Below are 13,296 nucleotides of genomic sequence, written 5' to 3' on the forward strand. Positions count from 1 at the left end.
ACCAGCTGTTTCCATGTCTTGGCCACTGTGAAAAATGCTGCAATGATCATGGGATGTACATATCTTTTCAAGTTAGTGTTTCCATTTTCCTCAAATACTCAGAAGTGGAATTGCTGGATCATACAGTAGTTTTATTTTTAATTTTTTGAGGAAACTCCATACTTTTTTTCCACAGCAGCTGCACCAGTTTACCTTCCCGCCAACAGAGCACAAGGGTTCCCCTTTCTCCACATCCTTGCCAACACTCGTTATTTCTTGTCTTTTAGATAATAGTCATTATATTAGGTGTGAGGTGATAGCTCACTGTGGTTTTGATTTGCATTTCCCTGATGTTTAGTGATGTTGAGCATCTTTTCATGTACCTGTAGGTCACCTGCCTGTCTTCTTTGGAAAAAGGTCCATTCAGATCCTCTGCCCATTTTTTAATTTGACTGTGTGGTTTTTTTTGCTATTGAGTTGTGTGAGTTCTTTATATATTTTAGATATTAACCCTTTATCAGATATATGATTTGCACCTATTTTCTCCCATTCCATAGGTTGCCTTTTCCTTTTGTTGATGGCTTCCTTTGCTGTGCAGCTTTTTAATTTGATATAGTCCCACTTGTTTATTTTTGCTCTTGTTGCCTTTGCTTTTAAGATGTCAAATCCAAAGAATCATCACCAAGACTGACGTCAAGGAGCTTACCAGTTGTGTTTTCTTATAGGAGTTTTACACTTTTAGGTCTTACAATCAAGTCTTTAATCCATTTTGAGTTGATTTTTGTGTATGGTCTAAGATAGTGGTCCAGTTTCCCAGCATTTATTGAAGAGACTGTCCTTTCCCCATCGTATATTCTTGGCTCCTTTGCCATAAACTGAGCATATAGGTGTGGGTTTATTTCTGGGTTCTCTATTCTGTTCCATTGATCTCTGTCTCTGTTTCTGTGCCAGTACCATGCTGTTTTTTACTATAGCTTTGTAGTATAGTTTGATATCAGGAAGCGTGATGCCCCCAGCTTTGTTCTTCTTTCTCAACATTACTTTGGCTGTTTGGGATCTATCTGTGGTTCCCTACAAATCTGATTGTTTGTTCTATTTCTGTGAAAAATGCTATTGAAATTTTGATAGGGATTGAATTGAATCTGTAGACTGCTTTGGGTAGTGTAGACATTTTGACAATATTAATTCTTCTAATCCATGAGCACAGAATATCTTCCATTGATTTGTGTCATCTTCAGTTTTTTCCATCAACATCTTACTTACAGTTTTCAGTGTACAGGTCTTTCACCTCCTTGGTAAAATCTGTTCTAGATATTTTGGGGGTTTTTGATGCAATTGTAAATGGGATGATTTTCTTACTTTCTCCCTCCAACAGTTTATTATTCATGTATCGAAATGCACAGATTTTTGAATATTGGTTTTGTATATCCTGCAACTTTACTGAATTTGTCGGTTAAATGGCGTTTTAGTGGAGTCTTTAGAGTTTTCTACATATTAAATGTCATCCACAAATAGTGACAGTTTGACTTCTTCCTTCCTATTTAGATGCTTTCTATTTCCTTTTCTTGCCTAAGTGCTCTGGCTAGGACTTCCAACACTGTGTGGAATAAAAGTGGTGAGAGTGGGACTCCAGTGTCGTCCGCGGTCTTAGTGGAAAAGCTTTCGGCTTTTCACTGTTGAGTATGATGTTAGCTGTGGGCGTGTCATATACGGCCTTATTCTGTCGAGGTACATTCCCTCTACACCCTTTTTGTTGAGTCTTTATCATAAACGGATGTTGAATTTTGTCAAAAGCTTTCTCTGCATCTATTGAGGTGATCATGTGATTTTTATTCTTCATTTTGTTGATGTGTTCTGTCATGTTGACTGATTTGTGGAGGTTGAACCATCCCTGCAGCCCTGGAATAAATCCCACTTGATCATGGTGTACACTCCTTTTATTGTGTTGCTGAATTCTGTTTGCTAGTATTTTGTTGAGGATTTTTGCATTTATGTTCATCAGAGATACTGGCTGTAATTTTCTTGTGATGTATTCATCTGGTTTTGGTATCAGGGTAATGCTGGTCTTGTAAAATGAGTTTGGAAGCGTTCCCTCCTCTTCTGTTTTTTGGAAGAATTTGAGAAGGACTGGTGTTAATTCTTCAGTAAATGTTTGCTAGAATTCACCAGTGAAGCCATCTGGTCCGGGGCCTTTGTCTGTTGAAAGGTTTTTGATTACCGATTCAACCTCCTTCCTAGTAACTGATCTGTTCAGATTTTCTGTTTCTTCATGATTCTTGGTAGGTTGTATGTTTCTATGATTTTTCCATTGTTGTAGGTTGTCAAAATAAGTTTACATTTTAACTCTTAATGTAGCTAGTAGACAACTCCATATCTTTTACAAAACAAATTTTAATTTATTTTATTAAAGTATAAATAAGGCTCTTTGTCTGAAATTCTAAAGCAATAAACAGTGTCTTGTTGGCTCACAGAAGCTTTTTCAACCTCTAAATTAAAACCATGTTTTGGGAAAACAGCTTGCACTGAGTGCACAGCTCATTACTGAATATATTCTGGGCAGCTGGCTAGATTACTGACTCCCAAGAGCTACAAGACACATGAATGAACTATTGAGCGCCTTCCTCAATATGATTCTAAGTCTTAGGAACAGCAAAGAATGGGGAGGAGGAATTTGACAGATATCTTCTAGTATTTTCTAATGTGACAAGACAGTCCTGAATAAAGGTAAGTACAGATGATAACCTGGTTCAAGAAGGGAGAATTGGGAGGCTGGTGATATAATTCAAGGGAGATGGAGGAAATGGGAGAAAGAAAATGACATGAGTTCAGGCTGAGTTTCAGGTGCTAAAAAGCATGCACATGTCCATCAAGCAGCTGGAAATGCAGGCCTGGGCCTTAGGGAGAAACCAGAGTCGACAGCAGACTTGACCATGGTGAGAACAAATATGACTATGAAGGGATGAAGCACTAAAAATCACAGGACGGAGATGGAATGTGGTGCAACACCAGCATACAGATAAAAAGAGGAGAAGACGTGAGCAGACAGGGGTAGAGATGAGCCAAGTGAGGGGTCCACACACCGTGGGGATCTTCCACAGAGGCAAGGGCCACAGGGATTAACAGCTGAGGTTGCAGCAAGAGGTAACGGAGTCAAGACTTGGGGTGTGGGGAGAAGACAGTAAATCCCAATCTAACACTGGGAACGTGAAAGAACGATGTGACATTCTCTCGGTTCAAAGATTCTAAGATCGGAGATGCTCATTAACTCAAGGAAAATTATCAAACACACTGTCTACCTGGCAAAGAAAAAGCAAACGAGTCTATTCTTGGCTGCTCTGAAATCCCGATAGGTGTGTGATCTTTATGGGCTCGTTTGGGTCGTCTGGTAATATTAGCACAAAATGGCTACTTCATAGAAACTGACAAAAATGAACCAAAAGACAGACGAAAGTAAGAGCAAAACTGAGCCATGTTGACCGTGGGTAACTTCAATCCTGTAATTAGAATTATAAATGACTTTATTCCTAATAAGCACTAAAAGTGTTTCCGAATAAGGTGACTTAAGGATGTGATGACTTTCAAAAAGAAAACAGAAATTTTAAAATAAGCAACCATGTGGAATGATTTGGAATTGAGTGTAACTTTGCCGTCCACAGAAGGGCTTAGATCACGCGCAGTGGGACTGCACTCAAGGACCCTCCCTCGGTGGCTCCAATGAGAACACAACCACACACGGTCTGGCTGTGAAGGGTGTGGGTGCAGGAGCGCCACAGACTCGGGTCTGGACCCTGTCATCTCAAGAAGCCCCAGCGCTCTCCCCTGTAGAGTGGGAACAGGAGAACTGACATCACAGGGCTGTTGTAACACCGCCTGTGAACGGCAGTAAACGCTCATCGCACAACCTAACACTAGACAGACTGAAATATTGTGCATAATGAAACAAATTCTTGAGACTTTTATTTTTTGGTGAGGAAGACTGGCCCTGAGTTAACATCTGTTGCTGATCTTCCTTTTTTTCCTTGAGGAAGACTGTCCCTGAGCTAATATCTGTGCCAATCTTCCTCTATTTTATATGTGAGACGCCACCACAGGAGCGGTGCTAGGTCTGAACCCAGGATCTGATTTTACAGATGGGGTAGAGACCCCAGTAAATTAACTGCCTTGTTCAAGATCAAAGAGCTAATTGAGGAAAAGCCAGCACTGGACCTGAGGTCCCTCCTTGCCACCATGGACCATTTTCCAAGGGAGGAAAATTAAAGCAGTCTCATTACCACAATTCAGATTTCTCGGGAAACCTTGCGTGACTCCCCCTGAGGAGTCACCTGACTCCTGGATTCCCTCTTCTTCTCTCCCCCTCGTGATTACTGTCGTGTTCCTTCTACCAGCATGTTGGCTGCTGCTTTTATGTGTTTGTTGACGAGTCCATGTGTCTGTGAGATGAGACAGTGAGCAAGGACGTGTCCCATTTGCTGCGCATCACAGGATACCTGACACAGATCCATAAACCAGATGGACGAACCAATGCCTCAGATTTAGGAAGATGTGGAGTCATCACAGAAAATTACCCAACATCTTTTCCATAAAATGAATGCGTTACTTTCACTAATCTCATCCACACCTCAAGGAACGGAGTTGATAAGCAACTTGTCTTCAAGGTGCAATTTACTAAACTAAGAGATTCCATGGGCACCTGAAACCCTGCCTTAGGGGAACTTTCACTTAGAAATATTGTCCACAGAACTTAAAATACCTGCATATTCCGGATAGCATATGGTGAGGGCACTCTTCTTGATTTTCTCCTCAAAGAGATCCTTCTTGTTTAGAAAAAGGATAATAGAAGTGTCTGTAAACCATTTGTTGTTACATATGCTGTCGAACAACTTCATGCTTTCGTGCATCCGATTCTGTAACGGAGAAGAATACAACCAGTCTGTCATCACGGCAAGGATTTTGAGAAATACTGCTTATAAAATAGACCACATGCTATAATAAAATAGAGCTTAGTCAGCTGAGGAACAGGGCACCAACCACAAAAACACATTTCCGCCATTTAAGAACAAACAGCCTCTGATTTTAGGCGAGGGGAGCATCTACGTGACTCTTCATTCATCGCACCCGGCACGTGACAAGAGCTCTCACTGTCACAGTCAATCGAAGTTTCCATTAAGGGATAAGCAGAGGGTTTAAAGATTAATAAATTAAACGGAACAAGCTGAACACAATTAGCCCAACACCCTGAATACAATGGTGCATCAGGAAGGAAACCGAGGTCCCTCTTTCCTGCCCTCCAGGATCTGTGGTTCCCACAAGGGCACCTATACGTCTTCTCGTGAAGACAGAAGACAAGGACACAGGCTGGGGGACAGTGCCTCCTGCCCAACGGCTGCACACACCTGATTTCAGAAGTGTTAACATGGACATTTCTCTTTTTTCCCCCAGTTTGTACTAAAGTTGATTCAAAATGATTGAGTTTTAAATTTCTATTTAAAAATATTGCCCCCAGATTACTGGTACATTGAGATGCACGTGAAAATCACGTGGCAACAGCAAAGTATAACTCGGGTCAAAGATGACTGAGTGATCTGAGCAGTAGTAACAAGTCAAGAACAACGAGCGTTGGGGTATCGTGGAAATAAGTTTATCTCCGCTCAGTATGTAGAGACCAGATGCAGGAAACGCTGAGTTAGGCATGCACGGTTGAGGCAAGATTAAGTCTCAGCCTTTTCCTTTTCCTCTGTGCTCCTTGATCTACTTCCCTCTTAGTATCCAGACAGAGAAATGAGAGAAATGAGCCTGAACTTTCAAATGCTTCAGACATTAGCGAGAATTTCTCAAGAAGTTTTCCGAGAAGCATTTTTCTCGGAAAAATTCTCGTCAGCATCTCGGGCTCTTCCTATCCCATGCCCAATCTTGAAAAGCGGGTCTACGTGCCATCTCTTCGTCTTCAGCCAGAACCAGGTCGTAGTCGCTCAGCGCCACACAGAAGATGATGGCGGTCACGCCTTCGAAGCAGTGGATCCATTTCTTCCGCTCGGACCTCTGTCCTCCCACATCAAACATTCTGTAAGAGGAAAACTAATGAGTTGAGCGTCAAATGAAATGTTCAGAAGCTCCGAGGCATTCTATAACATCAACAGAAAAGCTCCAAACTGCAGGCGGAAGGTGGGATGGGAACAAAGGAGAAAAGGACTTTTGGGAAGAAAATTTTGATGGAGAGGAGGGGGTATCTCAAAACAAAACAAGAAAACCCCAAAATACCCTCAAAGAAAACAACACATTCATTGACAGATGAGAACACTTAGAGCAGAACATTAAACCCTGAGAAGTCCCATGAAGCAATTAGGGAAGACAGAGAAAACGGGGGAAATTCGAGTTGCAGAAGTCACGGCAAAGAGAGGGGCCCCGCCCACTACAAAAAGTCCTTTTCTCCCAGAGGAAACAAGCAAGACTTTCACGTAAACCAGGAAAGAAAAAGCTGAGCAAGCAGTCGACTCAGACGGGGCAAAGAGGCTGCTAATGAAAAGCTCAACTATGGTGCAGAAGAAAAATGGGATGAAATAGGAGATGAACGAGTGGCCGTATCGAATAGTTTTTAAGTTAAGACTGAAAAACTCAATTTTTACACAATATATAATAGTACACCATGAAACAATATAAAGGCGACAATCTTTTTTTCCTCTCTTTCTGATAAGAGTTTAAGTTAAGCAAAGGTTGCAACTCACATAGATTATGTTACGCAACCTAGAAATAACCACTTACATAACGGAAACACTATGCAAACTGGTACATTTTTAAAGGTTCCATTTATCGAGATGATGCACTAATTAAAACAGTCCCGATTTAATTCTCAGCAAAGGAATTTTCCCTGCGGAGTCGCACTGGCCTATAAACCAAATCTGAGTCCACCAGCTAGTCCTGCTACTTCTGTCATCATTTCAGCGGCCTTCCTGCTATTGGTTTGGCTGGTAAATCATTCGTTAAGTTGAAATATGCTCCGTAACAAAATGATCTGACCACACCATAAAACGGGTAAGATCCAAAAAGGACGGCTGGTGATAAAGATCGGACACAAACAACATGAAAGAAAATAAAATCGTGGCCCGTTTGTCAACCTGCCAAGGAACACAATTTGAAAATAACTTGACCAAAAAGGTAACATACTTTTAGAGAAGTCCTCTGATCAGAGGTCACGATTCCCCACCACTCGATATAAACAACAAGGAAACCCACCCAGCGCGCGCGTCCCTCTGCGACGGCTCGTTTCGTCATGGACTTTTGGCTAGGCCATCACACGGCGATTTAACCAAACACGAATCCAGGCGCAGCCGGGACGGTATTTCAGAGTCGCGGTTAACATCCATAATCAGCTGACTCCATAGAGGAGATTATCTGAGATCACGTGGGCAGACTCGCCGAATCAACTGACCAGCCTGACGGGCAAAAACCGAGCTTTCTCAGGGGAAAAAGAGATTCGGCCGCAGGCCTGCGAACGCCAGGTTCTGTCGGCACCTGCCATCCTGCTGGCCCTACGGATTTCACAGTCGCCAGCCCCACAGGCGTGGAAACCAATTCCTGGAAACAGACAGAGCCCGCTGGTCTGCTTCTCTGCAGAACCCCGATGGATACAGATCTTAGTTCCCAGAGCCGGGTGATGCTCTCACGTTCCTAAAGACGTGAAAGTGGCTTTGGAATCGGGGAACAGGCAGAGGCTGGAAGAATCTCAAGTTACCAGACAGGAAAAGCCCAGATTTCCTGGAAAAGATGGTCGGTTAGGAGCATGGACCTTCGAGGTGATTTTGGTGAGACTTTGATGGAAGTGAAGAGGACGGTGGAAAAGCTCGCCCCTTAGAGAATACATATCACCATGAACACGACGTCAGGGGGGGATGCGAATGTTAAATGTCTCCGATGAGGTCTCAGAAGGAAGGAGAAACACGTTCCTGGACACTGAGGAAAGTTGTAAGGCGGCAGAAACCTTGCTTAACCGCGTTCTAGAGCCGGGTGTAAGGTCAGACCTGAAGGAGGGGAACCTGGATCTTCAGCTGAGGATGTGACCCAGCCAAGTGGGGAAAGAGAGAAACCGAGGAATGAACTATCAGGCAAAAGGGAAGCAGACACACACAGGAAAGGCGGCCCCGTGACGAGGGCCCAGGGCTGCAGGGACGTGGCCACAGACCGAGGAGCACCAACGGCCACCAGCCACCACTACAGGCAGGAAGAGGCGGGGAGCCCCCACGGCTAGAGCCTGAAGACTGAAGACGCTCAGTCCTGCAGACACACGATCTCAATCTTCCGCCCCCAGAACCACGAGGGAATCAATCGGCTCCCGTTGTTTTACGACACCTAGTTTCCTCGACTTTGTCAGAGCAGCCCTGCTGGCTTTGTTCTTCACTATAGGAATTACCACCCCCAGCCTGTTAAATATTTAACCTCCCACCCCCACCCCCAGCAATATGAAGGCAAAGACTTGTCTGTCTGGTGCGTTCTATATGCCCCACACTGGACACACACAAGGGCACTTCCTAACGTTTCTTGAATGACTGAGTGAACTGTGTCTACAGAATATTTTCAAACACTTTCGAGCAACAATAGACTTCACGCCACGACGTTAAAGATCTAGATCTTCCAGGTGCGCGGTGGGAAGGTTAACCATAAAAGAGCTTCTACTTGATCACCAAGTAACGTGACCACGGACGACATCTCTTCAATCTACTTAATTTAGAAATGAACGAGAGCCATTCACATACTGGTCACAAACCAAGGACCTTCAATCTAAGCCTGCGTTTCTTAAAGTTCAGTGCACACCAGACGCCAGGTGGATGAAGCTGGGGCTGCTGATCCAGGGACTATGTCTGGAGAATCACTGGTCTAACTCATAAACCAAGGAGCAAGAACGACTAAGAACAGGGGCCGGCCCAGTAGCATAGTGGTTAAGCTCATGCACTCCACTTAGCGGCCCGTGGGGGTTCACCGGTTCAGATCCCGGGTGCAGACCTACAGCCCACTTGTCAAGCCATGCTGTGGCAGGCATCCCACATAGGAAGCAGAGGAAGATGGGCACAGATGTTAGCTCAGGGCCAGCCTTCCTCAGCAAAAAGAGGAGGATTGGCAAAAGATGTTAGCTCAGGGCTAATCCTCCTCAAAAAAAAAAGAGAAAAGAAAAGAAAAGATAGGACTTTAGCATCAAATAGGGAGTGAATTTGAGTTTTCTTAGGTTTCTTTTTTTAGGGGGAGGGGAAAGGTGGAAGGGGGTATTGGAGATCCTGCAGTGTGCGGACCTGTCCTCAGACTCAACTAACACCAACATGACCACGACTGACTGATGCAAAGCTAGCTGACCACACACAGACATCAACCCCACCAACACGACACTGCGCTCCAAAACCCACTACACGTTTATATTACTATAGAAACTTGTCTTATATTACGATGGCAATTTTATAATAGATGGGGTATTTTGCTTCTATATTCAGCAAACACATAATAGCAAAATAAAACTGTTTTTCTTTTCTTTTTTTTTTTTTTTGTGGTGAGGAAGATTGGCCCTGAGTTAACATCTGTGCCCATCTTCCTCTATTTTATGTGGGACACCTGCCACAGCATGGGTGATGAGCCGTGCCAGGTCCACGCCCAGGATCGGAACCTGCAAACCCTGGGCCATCAAAGCAGAGCACGTGAACTTAATCCCTACACCCGTGGGCTGGCCCCAAGCATTGATTCTTCAGAGCAAAATAATCCAAAGAGACACCTTCCACAGACGCTTGGTCATGGAGGTGATAATATATATTCTTAAAGTATAACACCTTATCACCTCATTCTGAATTTGTTAATTCCAACCATACAACAAAATAAGTGAAACTGAAATTTTACATCGGCAGTTAAAATCAGACAATGAATTACAGCACAAAACACACAAAATGATAAGCACGCTGACGACCTCCCAGTGGAATCATCCTAAGTACGTTTCTGCCCTCGTTCTCCTGAGGCTCACTGAGCATACACAGCAAAGTTGAAACCATATGTGAGCAATGACAGTAATTTAAGAGAATTCAGATCCAAAATGAGACAAAGTCTGTCTGCAGTTCCTGACAGACCTGTGTTTATCTTCAAGGCGGCAGGTGGAAACAGTGACTAAATGCATCCTGAGAAATTCTACCTCACCAGGGACACCGGACAGGGCAGCAGAAACAGATGCACGGCGAGGACCAGGCAAGGGACAACCTCACTGAATCAGGGCGCCCGCGAGATGCTGCAGTGACAACTCTGAGAAACCTCGGCTGGAGGTGAAAAGTGTGTTCTGGAAGCGAACGTTTAAGGGGGATCTCAGCAAGCCTGGAGCCGGACTTTACAGTTAGACTGTTTTAAGTACCAGAGGACGGACTGAGCCATCTACCACTGCATTTCCACCATCCGCAGGCTCTCCCTCCACAGACGATAACTCATTTGATGTCTGAACCTCTGACAACACGCAAGGTTGCAACACCCTCGGGAAGAATCTTAACCCAGTTTGCCCTCATACCCAGCAGGGGCCTGGGTCTAGGACCCTGACTTGCTCATCCCGACCCCATGCATTTTCTCCCCGCACTAAATGGTTAGAATAAAGCCATTATCCAAACATAGCAATGTAAATTTGCTATAAAATAGGGTCTTTAAAGCAAGGTAAATAAAAAGCAAAAAGTCAGAATCTAAGCTGCACTTGGTTTAAAAACAAGAACATCCTTACAGCCTCATTCTAACAGTGGGCTTCCTTATAATCAAAATCACTTCTTAATTTTAAGATAAATATGAAAATAGGGCTCAGATAAGACATACCAGATTATTTGAAATCCCAGTATTTGAATATTCCCGAGTTGGTCACTTAACATCCTAGGAGTCGTGAGCAGACTAAAAGGAGGTGAATGATTTCAGTCAGAGAGAATGCCAGCAGCGAAAAAACACCCACTGACAGCTTAAAAAAAATAGTGGAAACAGAAAAAAATAAAAAAGCAGATGCAAAACCACACCCTGTGTTAAAACAGCAGGTTGCACGGTCAGATAAACGAATTAGGATCCGTGTCTCTGTTTAAGAGAGCAGGGCAAGGTTTGTTTTCCTGGGAGGGAAGTTGCCATGGAAAATTGAAATGAAATCTTAGTTTTCTGGAAAATTCAATTACATGAACCACTGAATGTGGGATAAATTAGTGACAAACGATAGTAACAAATGCATTATATTTAAAATACGGGGAATCAGAGGTGTAATTGCACATATTTAACTGTGCTCCCCACGGTCTGGAATTGTGAGCTTGTTCATGAGTGAGCTTAGGAACATCTGTTTATCTTGGACAGGAACCTTTGCTTAAGGGGCTTTCAGAAATTCTGCCTTATCATCACGACTGCTTAAGGGCATCAGCGTTAACTGAAGTCCAGCAGTTTTTCTCATACTTTGAAAACTGTTATTTATTGGAAAAAGAAAATGAGTCCTATAAATGTGAACGTGATGTTTAATTGAACTTCCTGAGGCGGGTTCGTGACGAGATGAGTGCACTGGACAAAATGAACTCCAATTCCCTCTCATTTCTGCTCTGCTCGGGTGTCAGAATGTGAAAATTCAGCAGACTCGAAATTAAATGAATGTTTTTCATCTCGAAATAGTGCAAACATCAGTTCGCATGAACAAAACTTTTCAGGAAAAATTTTTAAAAGCTACCCTTCCTTTTTAATATTTCCATAAATAAGCACATATTCTATCAGTAAAACTCTCTCTTTTTACCTAAAAATAGATAGCAACACTTTCCCAAAATATAAAATATTAGAGAGTATTTTCTATTTAGAAATGAAAACCAAAAAGTATTTTTATTTACATCCCTGTGAACAATATAGGCAACTGGAATTTGCATAGCTATTATTCTTAAATAAAAATATAAATATTCCTCTTAAGAATGTTTCTCTCCCTCTTTCACCCCAAAATTATTTTTGTCCAATCATCTGAGAAAAGTTTTCTGTAATTTCCAACCCTAAATTTATTGAAACGTTTACTATACTTTTTTTCCCAAATAGTGTTTTCTATCTAAATTTATAAATGATATGTTTTGAAGCTACTCACTTAAAATGAAGATCTTTGAAAGTAAAATGGGTTTCAACGATTCCTGTAGTTTTCACTCTAGTTCTGAGAACGTCTTGTTGAGTGGGGATGTAATTTGTTTGTGCTATTCTGTCCAAGTCATTCAGGTAGCTGAAAAAATAAAGAAAACAATACGCTCATAGTTAACACAGCCAGTAAAGAGCATCTAAATAAAGAGGAAACATTTCGAACGCATGCAATATTCCAAATTACTGGCAGTTTTTACATTTCTGTGTAATGATGTAATACAACCAATTTAAGTTTATATCTTACAGGAATCCCACTGCAATGAAAACGTCTCTACTTCTCCAGCCACAAAGCTCTTTTAACGTTTTTTTAAAGGTTGTGTCCTATGTTTCTTAAGGACGGTAATTAGTCATTCTCTTTGCTGGGGGAGAAAACAGAATAATAACTTCTTCAAAAACCACCCAAACTAAGTGTGCAGCATGAGTTTGTTTCTTAAAACTCTTGATTCCACTTTTTTGATGCAGGGCTGCGCTCACATCCAGACATTACTCTTCTGTTGTGGATTTAAGAAGTCTCAGTCTTCAGGAAAGTGATGAGGGAACCTCTGGCCGAAGTTGAACTGGATCCTGTTCCTCTATGACCAGCCTGAAGCTCCATGAAGGGGAACACCCATAGGCTCCCTTCCTTCCCGTTTCACGGGCTCCCTAACCGATCTTTGCATTGCACCGCTCACTGACCAGTCACTCATTCAACGCTCTCGGCCGATGACGCCAAACTCGTTGTGATACGAAACCGTCCTGGTGTCACACCACGCCATGATTCTGTGTAAATTAACGTGTCACATTATATAGTAGAGTCAGTAACGTTATACAGAGTCTCGGCGTGGAGACAGGAACGTGAATGTGGTAAAGAAGGATTCGGGGAGAGTGCGGGGGGTTCACCCAGATCTGAACAGCGGGACGGATAAACAGGAATGTCAATCATGTCAGGAGGAGCAGGGAAAGAACACGGGAGCAGGAGGAGCCACAGTTTGTTTCTCAGAGAGGAAGGCCAGGGGCAGGCTATGCGTAACCTGGAATGGGAAGTCTGGAAGGAGTCCTAAGGTCAGCTGGACGTGGGGGGCATCGCCAAATTCTGGAGGGGAACGGCCCAGGAGGATTTAGAAGATGCATCCAGGCGTCTTGCAGACAGGCACCCACTCCTGCACCTTTAACTGATGTTATCCTCCGAAACTGCCCTTGGCATTCAGA

At 43.1% G+C, this 13,296-nt stretch overlaps 1 protein-coding gene across 1 annotated transcript in view; it reads right to left on the minus strand.

Moving 5' to 3' along the window:
• GNAI1 (G protein subunit alpha i1) overlaps positions 1-13,296 on the minus strand; it is a 78,463-nt gene that overhangs the window by 3,778 nt on the left and 61,389 nt on the right. Inside the window, exons 5-7 of the mRNA XM_070616984.1 lie at positions 12,062-12,190; positions 5,911-6,040; positions 4,730-4,883 (exon numbers count right to left, since the gene is read on the minus strand). Of these exons, the coding sequence (XP_070473085.1) occupies positions 4,730-4,883; positions 5,911-6,040; positions 12,062-12,190 (413 nt within the window). The remainder of the gene's footprint in view (positions 1-4,729; positions 4,884-5,910; positions 6,041-12,061; positions 12,191-13,296) is intronic.

Source organism: Equus przewalskii, chromosome 4 (genome assembly GCF_037783145.1).
Source record: "Equus przewalskii isolate Varuska chromosome 4, EquPr2, whole genome shotgun sequence".
NCBI classification, from domain to species: Eukaryota; Metazoa; Chordata; class Mammalia; order Perissodactyla; family Equidae; genus Equus; species Equus przewalskii.